We start from the raw sequence: 12,467 nt of genomic DNA, 5'->3' as shown, positions 1-12,467 counted from the left end.
CTGGGCTGTTTTTACACAGTTTAAATTTTACAATATCAAAATATTCAGCAATTGTACAGTGAACCTAGTTAATAAATAAGACAGAAGGTCTCACTAGTGGCTTACTGAAAGCTGTCTGTATGTGTGATGCTGGATCCTCCTTAATTCCAGTAGTTAAATACCAATAAGACAGTTGAAAATACACTGCATTCCTAATACTACTTTTCCACAATTGCTGTAATAGTGATAGGGTTGTTATGTGAACCCGAATGGGAGGTAGTCCATACAATCTCAAATGAGAGGGAACGTGCCATGAGACACTCTATTTAAAGTGTGAGGCCCATGCTAACGGGAAAGGGTGGGGGGGAACCACACAAACAAACCACCCTTGAAATAACTTATTTGTAAAGCCTTGAACAAGAGCTAGCTTGCTTGTTATAAAAATCAGTCTTGCTTTCTTCCAATAGCGTCAAAGAAAAATACAGAAAGATCGTCTTGTGGCGGAGTTCAGTACTGCACTGGCCAACTTCCAGAGGATCCAAAGGCAAGCTGCTGAGAAAGAAAAAGATCTTGTAGCCAGAGTAAGAGCCAGCTCTAGGGTATCTGTAAGTATCCAGAAATATATTATTCAACTCAAACATTATTTACATAAAACCTGCTTCTTTTTATTAGCTTGAGAGCAGCATTCTTACAGGATTCAAGTATCAGAGGGGTAGCCGTGTTAGTCTGAATCTGTAAAAAGCAACAGAGGGTCCTGTGGCACCTTTAAGACTAACAGAAGTATTGGGAGCATAAGCTTTCGTGGGTAAGAACCTCACTTCTTCAGATGCAAGTAATGGAAATCTCCAGAGGCAGGTATAAATCAGTGTGGAGATAACGAGGTTAGTTCAATCAGGGAGAGTGAGGTGCTCTGCTAGCAGTAGAGGTGTGAACACCAAGGGAGGAAAAACTGCTTCTGTAGTGGCTATCCAACTACAGAAGCAGTTTCTCCTCCCTTGGTGTTCACACCTCTACTGCTAGCAGAGCACCTCACTCTCCCTGATTGAACGAACCTCGTTATCTCCACACTGATTTATACCTGCCTCTGGAGATTTCCATTACTTGCATCTGAAGAAGTGAGGTTCTTACCCACGAAAGCTTATGCTCCCAATACTTCTGTTAGTCTTAAAGGTGCCACAGGACCCTCTGTTGCTTCTTACAGGATTGTCACCATTGCAGGAGATAAATAAAATAAAATAAATAAATAAACTAAATGCACGCATGTAGAATGTGCGCACAATGCCAGCATAGTTGTGTGGTTTTTTTATTTTATTTTTTTAAACTTTGCTTGCCTTTGAACACAAGGTATTAAATTTAAAACATGCATTTCAGTTTAATGGTTTGATTAAGGAAAAAATAACTTCATAGTAATTCCTTATTAAAAGACTTACTCTGTCCTTGTGCCTATGTATGGTTTTACAAAGGGGTTCATAGGTACTCCGCATAGTGCAATGCCCTGATCTTGCTATGGGAATCATAGAGGTAGATCTTTGTATGTGTATAGTGTCCCCTAAATCACCAGGGATTCTTTTTGGATATAAGGATCCATCTGCTAGACCCCTTTGCAGGATTGAGGCTATCATGGGCTATGAAGCAGGAAACATTGAGTAAAGTAGTAGCCTTCATTTAAAGTGTCTTTACTTATGTCAGTCTTAAATTGGACTTCGGTTAATTTTAGAGAACTACAATTTTAACATAGTTTGGAAATGCAAAATTATGCTGGGTTTTTTTTTTTTGGTAGTAATATAGGCTCAGTCCTGACCTTTGACTCCATGAATACAGCAATGTGTATTGGCATAAAATATATTGCAGGCTGCTACCAAGCTCAGTTTATTTGTATATATATCCACACACCCCAGCCCCACACCAAGAATATAACTGACATTTTGTTTTAGAGCTACCGAAGTTAAAACCCCCTTAATCTTGATTCATTATGGGAATTTCGACAGACATTTTACTATGTACCCATCACTCAAATAAAATGGTAATTTTTGCTTTTCCTACAGGCTGGTCCTTCAGAAGACGGTTACAAAGAAGGAACACTTGTCTCTTGGGACAGGTAGGACGGGTGTGCCATAAACCTTATAACCTGTCTTGTAAATTGATTGGTTGACTCCAATAATGGTGACTTATTTGAGATACACTCTGTGCTGTAGTCCATGGTTTTAACAGAACTTGTGTGGTGAAACAACATTAAGATCACTTATACAGTGCATTTAAAAAAAAATCTATTTGTTAAAGCATGCTGTGTGTTCGGTTTTTTTGTTGGCTTTTTGTGACCCTCTGAAAGCTAATGATCACAAGCTGCTAGTGTTCTACAGAAGTTAAAATTAGAACTGAAAATATCAATTTCTATTTTTATTTTTTTTTTAAAGTTACTGCTTTAACACTATCAAACTCAGTTTCTGGGTCTTCTGGCCTTTAATGTGATCTGTTTAACTGGAACAGTGGAAGTTGTTGTTTTTTGTTTTTTTTTTCCCTGCAGAAGGAAATAGAAAACTAAAATTAGTTGTTAAAAAAATGTAATACAATTCTATTACAATAGAGCCCAGAGGCTTCAACAGAGATAAGGGCCTAATTGTGATAGGCATTGTACCAAACTCTCCTTTCTCCCCCCTCATCTCTCCTCCCTCCCCCCCCCCCCCAACCAAAACTAAATAGAGTTGCTGCCACCAAATTAACCTTTATTTCCATGTGTAATGGACTCAGAGTTAAGGGTTTTATGTGTTTGAGTCAGGTTAGATTTAGCTAACCCCAACCACTGCTCCCCTCCTGATTATTTTCAGAGAATAAACCACCAACTACAAGATAAGGAGGAGGAACAGGCTAGTAAATGGATGTATGCATGTTTAACAACCTTAAGAAAAAATGCACACCCATAAGACAAAATTTTAAAAAAGGCTTTTAAAAATTGTTATGAATTAACAAACATTAAATGGAATGTGCTTCCTCTAGTTTGTTAGGATCTTCTGAAGGAAAGAGATGTGGTAAAAAGCTTTCATCCAACTATGCCTGTAGAGGACAACATAAAAACAATGCAGCCTTTTGTCTTTTATCCTTCCAGATTAGGACAGCTGGGTCTCTAAAACTTGGATCAAGATATTTAACTATTAATCCATAAGACTGAATACCTGCATTTTTCTCGAAGTGGCTTCTAATTCAGACTCCACTAACGAGGAAAGCCAAAATGAATGCCAGACTCCAAATGACACTTAGTTCAGAATCCAAATAGAAAGATGTGTTTGATATCTGCATGCTTAGTTAGAAAATGCTGAGCCAAAACACTAGGTTTTAAGGAGTTTCATATGTCAAAGCTGTTTAATAGTATGCTTGTATAACTTTCTTTATTGAGGGCCTGAGGATTCAGGCCTTTCACATCAGCTGTACATCAATTTTTTTTGCAAAGGTAAAAACATCATGTCTTGTTAATAGCAAGTTTAATGTGTATTCTCTGTACTTTAGTCTTTTTAACATGAAGTGCATTTCAACCTTGTGTATAAGAGCAGTTCAGCCGGTTCGAGTATTCTTGGTTTTTTTACAGTCAACCTCAAGCACAAGTGCAAGATGAAGACATTACAGAAGATGATCTCCGTCTTATTGAGGAGAGAGAGTCCTCCATCAGGCAGCTTGAGGTAAGCAGTGCTGCTATGTGCAGCGTTAGAACAAACTTGAGAATATTTTTCTGATACTTCCTAAAGCAGCAGGCATTAGCATTAGTGGGAGGAATCCATCATCAAAGGTTAGAAAATATTTTTTAATGCAGAAATTGTTTTTACGCAGTAGGTAAAGAACTGCATGTGGAATTCCCTACATGAAAACCACTTTTCACTGTTCTATTACGCAGTGTCATGGTCTACTAAGCTCTCCTGACTTCACTTGAGGAATAAATAGCCACCCATGTGACTACCAAGTAAGATAGAACTTGGGTTTTCATGCAAATATCCCTAGAACTGTTCTCTTTCCCCCCCCCCCCAAGACTTCTCCTCATCCCAAAGCATTTTTATAGACCATGCAGTGTAGCACAGTATTGCCATTCATTCTTGTCCATGGCTTGTTCCCCCATTAAGTTCAAAAGCAAATTTTAAATAAAATGCAAAACATCCCCTCTACAGAATTTTCCAGGTGGGGTATTTTTCAGTTCTTCCTGGTGTCGGCTGTCTTTAATATCATTGTCTGGAAATGCAGGATAAACATATTAAATGTAATAAAAATGGGTAACTCCTATTTGTACTATATATGCATAAAAAGTACCAATAGTTGGGCATATGAAATATTGACTCCAGTAATGACTAAATTTTTCTGGAATTGAACAGAAATGCTTGAGGACAATCCATCTGTCCGTGTATTCATCTACCAATAGCAAAACAAAAAACTTGGATGGGAGAGGCAGGGGAAATTCCAATATTTTAAAACAAAATAAGTACTAATGAACATATTAAATGACTCCGAAATGTAGGTTATGGATTAATGGCATTGTGGCTGTTGTGGGTTTTGAAAAAGTAATTGACTTGTAAAACACCAGTGGAAATGAATGATGGATTCCAGACTGAAATTATATATTTTGAGCTCCAACAAACTTCACCAGCAATTAAGAGTCTGGAACTGGACCTTTAACAGGCAATTTTGCTGACGCATGAGACAAATAGAATCCAGTCCTCTCTTTTCTTTATAGGCTTTGCAGTACTGATTGTATAAGAACTTACTTTTGTGGGTAAACTAAACAGAGGTGGATAAATAGGAATTGTAAGCAAAACAAGAAGGTGACATGTCACTTTATCATAACCATGTTGTAATAGTTAATGTTGTGTATGTGCCACTGCCCTCTACTGGATGAAACTGTTTTTTGGTAACTAAGGGCTGGTCAATAAGAGTCACACAAGTTTAACTTAAACAGATATGGTTAAACTGCTGCAAAATCTTATGGGAAGATACTTCTTTCCGTTTGGTTTAAGTCACTAAAGAAATTATTTAAGCCTTTTTGACATAAGCTACTCTTAAACTGACAGAAGGAATTTTGCACTAGTTTAACTAAGGCCATGTTTGTATGGAGAGTGAATACGCAGCAGACTATAGCACTCTAGATTTCCACCCCAACTTGCTGTGCATTAACTCTCTGTATAGACAAGCCCTGAACTAGTTTAAGAACACCTTTGCCATTGCAAGTTTGTGTGTAGACAAGACCTTAGAAATTGGCCTCTTAACTAGTAGGATGTGCAGTGCAACTGATTTTGGATATTTAGATGAATATGATAGTATTCTTTTAATCCAAATTAAAACTTGAGCTTGCAAAAGAATTTATATTAGCTTCTTGGTGCAGGAAACCATAGCTATCTAGTCTGAAATAATGCACAATGCTTGGCTAACTACAGGAGTTTCCCATGGTATTTGCTAACTGTTTGTTTTTTAAATTATTTTCTCTTTCAGGCAGATATTATGGACATCAATGAAATATTTAAAGATTTAGGAATGATGATTCATGAACAAGGTGATGTGATAGGTAAGCACAGATCATAAAATATTTTAGAAAATTTTACATGAAATTTAGGAAGGGGGGGAGAGAGAATAATATCCCATTGATTTATGTAGATTATTCATCATGCTGTATAATGCTTGGATCTTAATTTTAAACCACAGAATCATGATTCTCCAGAAACTAGCCAGATAAGATTTGTTTTTGATGGTGCTTTTTTGAGCAGCTTCTCTGCTGACTGTCTGTATTTAAGTTGATTGAGGTTCTAACCTGTTGTGTTCTATATCGGCAGAGATTGTTGGGTGATCTGTTAAAGCAATCAGGAAATCCAGTACACTTGGGGAAAATGGCTTTAAATGTAGTTTCAGGTTCTACTCCTTCATTTTGAGTTTTGCTTCCAATTTTTGTGAGTTTTTAATTGCACTTTTCTTATTTTGTAAAATGTCTTTCACTCCCCATTTCTGAGTGAATGACCAACCTAAAATGGGGAAAAAATGCAAAGTATAAAGAAACTGGGGGGGAAACAATAGGAGTGTTATTTCCTTGGTTCTTTATGTTGGGCAAAGCAAATTAAGGGCTTGTCTCCACTTTACTGGGTGCGGCGATCGATCCACCGGGGGTCGATTTAGCAGGTCTTCACTAGACCCGCTATATCGACTGCCGATCACTCTCCTGTCGACTCTGGTACTCCACCGGAATGAGAAGCATAAGGTAAGTCGATGGGAGGAACTCTCCTGTCGACCCAGCGCGGTATAGACACTGCGAAAGGTCAACTTAAGCTACGTCGACTCCAGCTACGTTATTCACATAGCTGGACTTGCGTAACTTAGGTCGACTGAGCCCCATATTGTAGACCTGCCCTAAGCTAAACCAAAAAACAGACACTCTTATTCCAAAAAAGATCATCCACACAGGGAGTTACACTGTTGCAATTATGTTGGTTTGATAATGCCAGTAAATTACCTTGAGTAAGCCCTTAGTTACTTCAATAAATGCAAATTTAAGCGCACATCATTTTCTCAGAATACAACTAAATAACACTCTTCTAACCAACATTCACAGACTGGCTATGATTGGTTTTGTGCCCACAAAGCCTTCTCTCTTAATAATTACTGATCCACCAAACCTTTCAAACAAAATTTCCATCAATTGAATTTCGTACTAAGTGGTATTCTTAAAAAGTTCTGGGTCACTCATTTCATCTGTCTATCATCACTTTTCTCTCGTGTCTTTCTCTGAGCAGTAGGTGCACGCGCGCTCTCTCTCTCGTTTATTCTCAAACACCAGCTTCCTGAGAAACTATCCTTATTGGTCCATGTCCAAAGCCAACCCTCCACTTCTAAAATACCTGAACTTGGAAGTTATGATATCTGAAGTAAACCTTGGAATACTCTGGGTGCTTCAGAAGTTAGCCTGGTCACTGTTACAGTACATATAGGGAAAATGACAAAGGAGGAAACTTCCATAATGCAGTAGGATAATGTTTGTGTGTTAGTGAAGGTAAATGCAAGTCAAAAGTGATTGTTCTTGCACTTTGCTCTGTGTATTTCAGTGTTTTATCTACTGTGTTTATCAAAGTTAGTTTGAATGCTTTTTAGGGGATAGAGATTTAACTTTTTCAGGAAAGTAAGATGAAAATAAATATCACGAGGTAATGGTAAACTATTACCTATAGGTCCATTTATACCATGTTATTGATTTTTAGCCATTAATCATTAGGAGGGTGGTGTTTTTGTCTTGCAGTAGATACTTAATCTGATCCAATTGTACATAGAAATTCTAAGGATAGGCTTGTTGGGATTTAATGTTATGAGAGTAAATGTCTGCTCTGAGAATGTGGAAGATCAGAACTGCAGCAGCTGTAATTTAATTAGTAACAGTGGCAAACACATGAGGCTTTTACTACATCAGGCTTTAATTGAGAAAATGACTTTTTTTTCTTTCTTTTAAAAAGACAGCATAGAAGCCAATGTAGAAAATGCTGACGTACATGTCCAGCAAGGAAACCAGCAGCTATCAAGAGCAGCAGACTACCAGGTAATATCAGTGCAAACTGCCAGTCATCTATCAATAATTTTCCCTTTCACTTGTTTGTCTTAATTTTTATTATGGTAGTTTAATTCTTCCTTATAATTGTTTTAATGGTTTGGAGACTTACTCAAAGGCGCAAGACTGGCATAGGATAGCATCTCTGGGTCACTAATCCAAATTCAGCCCAGGTTGGTAGTAACAAAAAGTCAATGCCCTCTGAAAGTTTAGCAGTCTTATGTGAAATTAGCTGGCTGGTGTCCCATACTATGAAAAACCATCATAACTGACCTTCTCATTGCCAGTGCAGTATGGGAAGGATTGAATGTGCATGGAGAATGAACCTATCCTTTGCTTCGTAATTTCCCTAAGTCAGGATTGGGGTTCATTGGTAGGGCAGCATAGGGAAGTTTTGTGCTGCTGCTCAGGCTGCATAAATCTCTTCTGTGCATAGAAGACTTTGCTTTCCAGTTCTGCCATGTTCACTGACTTAAAAAATAAAATGAAAGAGCAAAGTTTTAGAAACCTGTGAAAGACTTTTTTTTTTTTCTTTTTTTTCTTTTTCTTTTTCAAGTCTATTTAGAGAGTCTTAAATTTTGGCCTGTGTTAGAGATAATCTTATTAGTAATACATCCTCTTCCTTGAACACTTCTCTGCTGAAGTTGGCCTTCTCATTTAAAGTCGTATTGCAGTTATAGCCAGGCAAACGAATCAATGGGGAAAATTTTATTAAACCTAGATTTGTCTGCTAGCTTGTAAGGGACAAAATTAAGGTGGCCAACTTTTTTCTAAAATATAGGCAGGGCTGGTAGCGCCACTTATTAAGATTGCCCAACAGTTCCCATTATAAGACCCTGTTTTCAGTTGCTTATAAGTTTTTAGTTTTGTTCCACCTTTTTCCCCCCCCACCCAAACCCCCCCTCAAACTTTAACCATTTGAGATAAAAATTTTCATTCCAGTGTCTACCTGGCTGAAATTTTTTGGAAAACTTCAGCCAAAATGATTGATCTGTTTCAAAGAATGAGGCAATACAGAGGAAAATACATAATTTTTGTCCATGCTAAAAAAATTCTGGTGACCTTTTTATTTGAAAAGTTTTAACATCCCATGGATTTTGGAGAGGGACTTGAAATTTGGCTGAGGAATGGCCTTTGTGTCAGGATGGGCCTTTTGTTATCCCTGTGAAAATCCGTGCAAATTTGGCCAAGTTATAAGCCTTTGAAAAAATCAGTTTCTACATACTCAGTAGAGACTTGGTTGGCTGTGTTTTTTTGTTTGTTTTGTTTTTTTAGCAGCTAAAATCTCTGATTCCATCCTCACTGACCATGCTCAAGCCTCTCACAGCTCCCTAGTGCTGAGCATATTGCATGTGTGCCATCCCCACAGAGCAACTGAGTATGCTCCCTCCAGTTCAGAGCTGTGAGAGTAAAGCCAGACATTCCCTGTAATGGCTGATCCCAGCTATTCTGGGAGCCAGGCCCTGGAATGGAGAGCCTGTCTCCTGCATTCACAATGACTTCCCTGCTGGCACCCAGGCAGCATGGAGAAGGAAGCCATCAGATTCATCTGTGGGGTGGGAGACGAGGGAGGCAGATTGCCATGTGGGAAAGGAGTAGATTGGGACAAGGAGTCCGACAACACTGGGATTGGAAGGGGTGCAGGGGGAGAAACTCTAACTGGCTCAGTAAGTAGACTGGAAGCTGGGGATGGGAGAGGGTGGTGGAAATGGTTGGACAAGAAGACTGGGAGTCAGCTTGGGAGACTGAGTGAAAGTGTGTTGCGGGCGGTGTGGGGCTGGGAGCCAGCTGGGTGTCAGGGGAGAACCCTGAGATTCTACTGAGGGGAGGGGTGGAAGACTAGAACTGGGAGGAGATGCCTATCTCCTGGTTCTTCATCCCAGTTATCCCCTCCAGGCTTCCTTGTCCAAGTTCCAGTCCCAGTCTGTCTTCCTCCCTGGGCTCCTCATCCTAATTCCCCACCTCCCAAAACACACCTTGGCTCCTTGTCCCAGGTTCCTGCACCCCCAACCAGCTCACAGCCCCGATCTCCACCCATACTCTCTACCTCTGTCCCAGTCTGCTCTCTCCACTGTCCTTCCCCCTCCCCTTACAGACAAAAAAATCTATATACTCATTACATTTCCTGTGAGATGCCAGGGAGAATGTATTTTTCCAATGTGAATTCCAAATACCCTTGAAATCTAAGGGGTGAAGTTATAACTTTTGTTTGTTTCCTGAACGACTGTTGCCTGTTAACCATTTACTGTCTTAATTGTCTTTTTTTTTTTAAGTACACAGTTCATTTAGATTGTGTAAATAACAGAACCACAGAAGCAGTTGCTAAGTAGTTCTGAACACTGCACAACAATCAAATTTTTGTATTAACAGCGCAAGTCCCGAAAGAAAATGTGCATCATCATTCTTGTACTTGTCATTGGAGCAGTGGTTCTTGGACTCATCATATGGGCATCTGTGAGATAAGACTGTTGAAAGAGCATTATTTAAATTATGCAAGAAAACTCCTACAATCGTTTTTGTCTGCTTCTGAAGCTGTTCAGTAAATGATGGTTCTATACTTTATCACTGTTGATTTTTTTAAAACCTGAGAAATGACTGTTGGTACCACTAGTTGGTATAACTTCCTTCCATTCTTGGATTTGAGATTGGCTGTACTGGCAAGACAACAATCAGTCAGCTTTATAAACTTACTTTTTGTTGGTAAACTTACTTAATAAACACCTCTAAATATTTCGGGCTAATCAGAAGTTTTGATAAAGTGGGGCATAATCTGCTTTGATATTTCTAAGTGTTGCCAAATTTAAACAGAGTTTTCTGAACTCCTTATTCTAATTGGGACAACACACTTATTGTCACAAATTATTTTTAAACTGGTGAATAGGTCTTCCCACTCGCTGTCTCCTATGGATTACTCAAGATTATAACATAAAACCATGTTGACGTCAGAAAACTATCCTTCACTATTGAAGCCTTTGGATTAGGTGTTCAGTTTCTTTTTGACTAGGAAATCTTTCATAGATTTCATTTGTCTTTATGTGGCAGTAGGTATCCATGTGCCAGGCAAAGCCTATTTTATAGGTAAAATGGATGGCAATAATTTATTAATATAGGCTTTTTGATTAAACTCTTAAATTTAGAAATGAGACTTTGGGCCATATTTTTACTTAGCATTCATGCACCTAACTTATGCACACATCTGGTATTTTCATGCCTAAAATAAGTGTTGATAAATGATTATGCACAATTGAACATGTTTGACTGAAAATCTGGATCTAATTTTAGTTGTGAACTCTTAAGTATGATATTGGGAATAGTGAAAATGTGTAGTTTCCTAATTGCACTTGAACTCCAGTGATCTGAACCTGCTGTTCTGGTACAAATACTTTGAACAGTACAGACCCCAATTTGTAAAAAAATGTATTTGTTTCTTATGCAATCAGAGAGAGGAGGACTAATCGTTAAATTTAGTGTCCACGACTGATTAAGATCTCTACTTCCAAATGCCAATCAGTTGACCTGACTCAACTTGCTCAGAAGCTTGGCCACGCTTACAGCTTTCCAGTTTTTTTCCTTTTTGTGCCATTTTATACTAATCCATAATTAGAACGGTAATGTATTTGCCTTTGTAATTGATGTTACGATAGTGCACTAATCAAGAATATTGTGCAGATGAAAATGTCACTTCATCTGTATTTTATAAAGTTATTGTACAGCAGTTTGATAGAGAATGCACTATTTACATAACAAGCGGAGATTTACTAATTGAGAACCATTTAACTGTAAGTATCTATGGACTTAAAATTGTAACCATGAAGCCAAAATAAAGATGATGTTGTTTTAAAAGTGAGGGGTTTTCAGAATTTTTTTTTTTTTTTTTTTCTGTACCAGCACACATCACTTACCAAGTGATTAAAACTCATTTAAAGGTGGACAAACTCAAATCGTAAGCTGCAAATATGCAATCTGGTCCACACAAGGACTTCACATCTGTGTGTGGGCCCGTTGACTTAAATGGGACTCCATGTGTATAAGAGTTCAGCCAGATGTATCAGATTGCAGGGTCAAGACCCAACCTTGGATAATGGAAATTAAGGTCAAGGTTTTCACCTCTTTCTGAAGTCTGGCTGTTCAGGAGGATATATTCATTACCAGTTCTTTGTAATTTTTAATATATAAGATAGGAGCCCAGAATTACAGGATGGGCACCTATAGATGTGTGTTACATTTTGGAAGAAATAAGCTTTAATGTCAGGTTCTTAGTGCTGATGTATTTGAGTTTCAAACACTGCAGGGTATGTTCTTTTATTTAAAACCTGTGTTGTTGTTGTTGTTTGGTTTTTTGGGGTTTTTTTTTTTTTTTTTTGGGTGGGGCGATTGGAATCTCTTTAATTGTGGGAACGCTTCTGTTGGTCTTTAAATTTTTTATAAAAGCTTTTCTAAAAGAATTTGGGCCAATTTCTTTGTCCTTTTGCAATCTTGGTTAGAATTGAGTATGGTGACTCTGTACCAATATCACTGTGGGTTTGTTACACATTTACTTGGATACAGTAAGTAAAAACAACAAAAATACTTGTGGTTCCCTAAATGTCAGAACTGTAAATACAAATTTAGGATCTGAAAGTAGCTTTCTTCTTTCCCCTCCATCTTGTGACTCATCCCTTCACCCGCCACTCCCTGGTATTGAAAATTCTGCAGGAACATACTGCCATCAGTTACACCTATGCAAACTCATTGCCTTCAAAGGGAGTTGTGTGGGTGTAACTGAGGGCAGAACTTGGACTTGCAATTGGAGTTTAGTTGATAATTATGTTGCTGCACAAGCTAAAACTAGATACAGTTTGCTCTTTTAGTTTGGATACAGTGGAGACTGGCATGGTATAAGCAGCTAAATCCCACTACAAATATTTAAGCACATACCGTATATACTCGTTCA

The 12,467-nt window shown here is 38.2% G+C and overlaps 1 protein-coding gene across 1 annotated transcript in view; it reads left to right on the top strand.

Moving 5' to 3' along the window:
* STX7 (syntaxin 7) overlaps positions 1–11,359 on the top strand; it is a 48,784-nt gene extending 37,425 nt beyond the window's left edge. Inside the window, exons 5-10 of the mRNA XM_065401035.1 lie at positions 447–584; positions 2,025–2,077; positions 3,560–3,650; positions 5,443–5,515; positions 7,443–7,525; positions 9,905–11,359. Of these exons, the coding sequence (XP_065257107.1) occupies positions 447–584; positions 2,025–2,077; positions 3,560–3,650; positions 5,443–5,515; positions 7,443–7,525; positions 9,905–9,997 (531 nt within the window). The 3' untranslated portion in view covers positions 9,998–11,359. The remainder of the gene's footprint in view (positions 1–446; positions 585–2,024; positions 2,078–3,559; positions 3,651–5,442; positions 5,516–7,442; positions 7,526–9,904) is intronic.
* The last annotated feature ends 1,108 nt before the right edge of the window (positions 11,360–12,467 follow it).

This window comes from Emys orbicularis, chromosome 3, assembly GCF_028017835.1.
Source record: "Emys orbicularis isolate rEmyOrb1 chromosome 3, rEmyOrb1.hap1, whole genome shotgun sequence".
In the NCBI taxonomy this organism is placed as follows: Eukaryota; Metazoa; Chordata; order Testudines; family Emydidae; genus Emys; species Emys orbicularis.
Note: the sequence above shows the minus strand (reverse complement) of the source record. Positions and strands in the feature narration are given on the sequence as shown.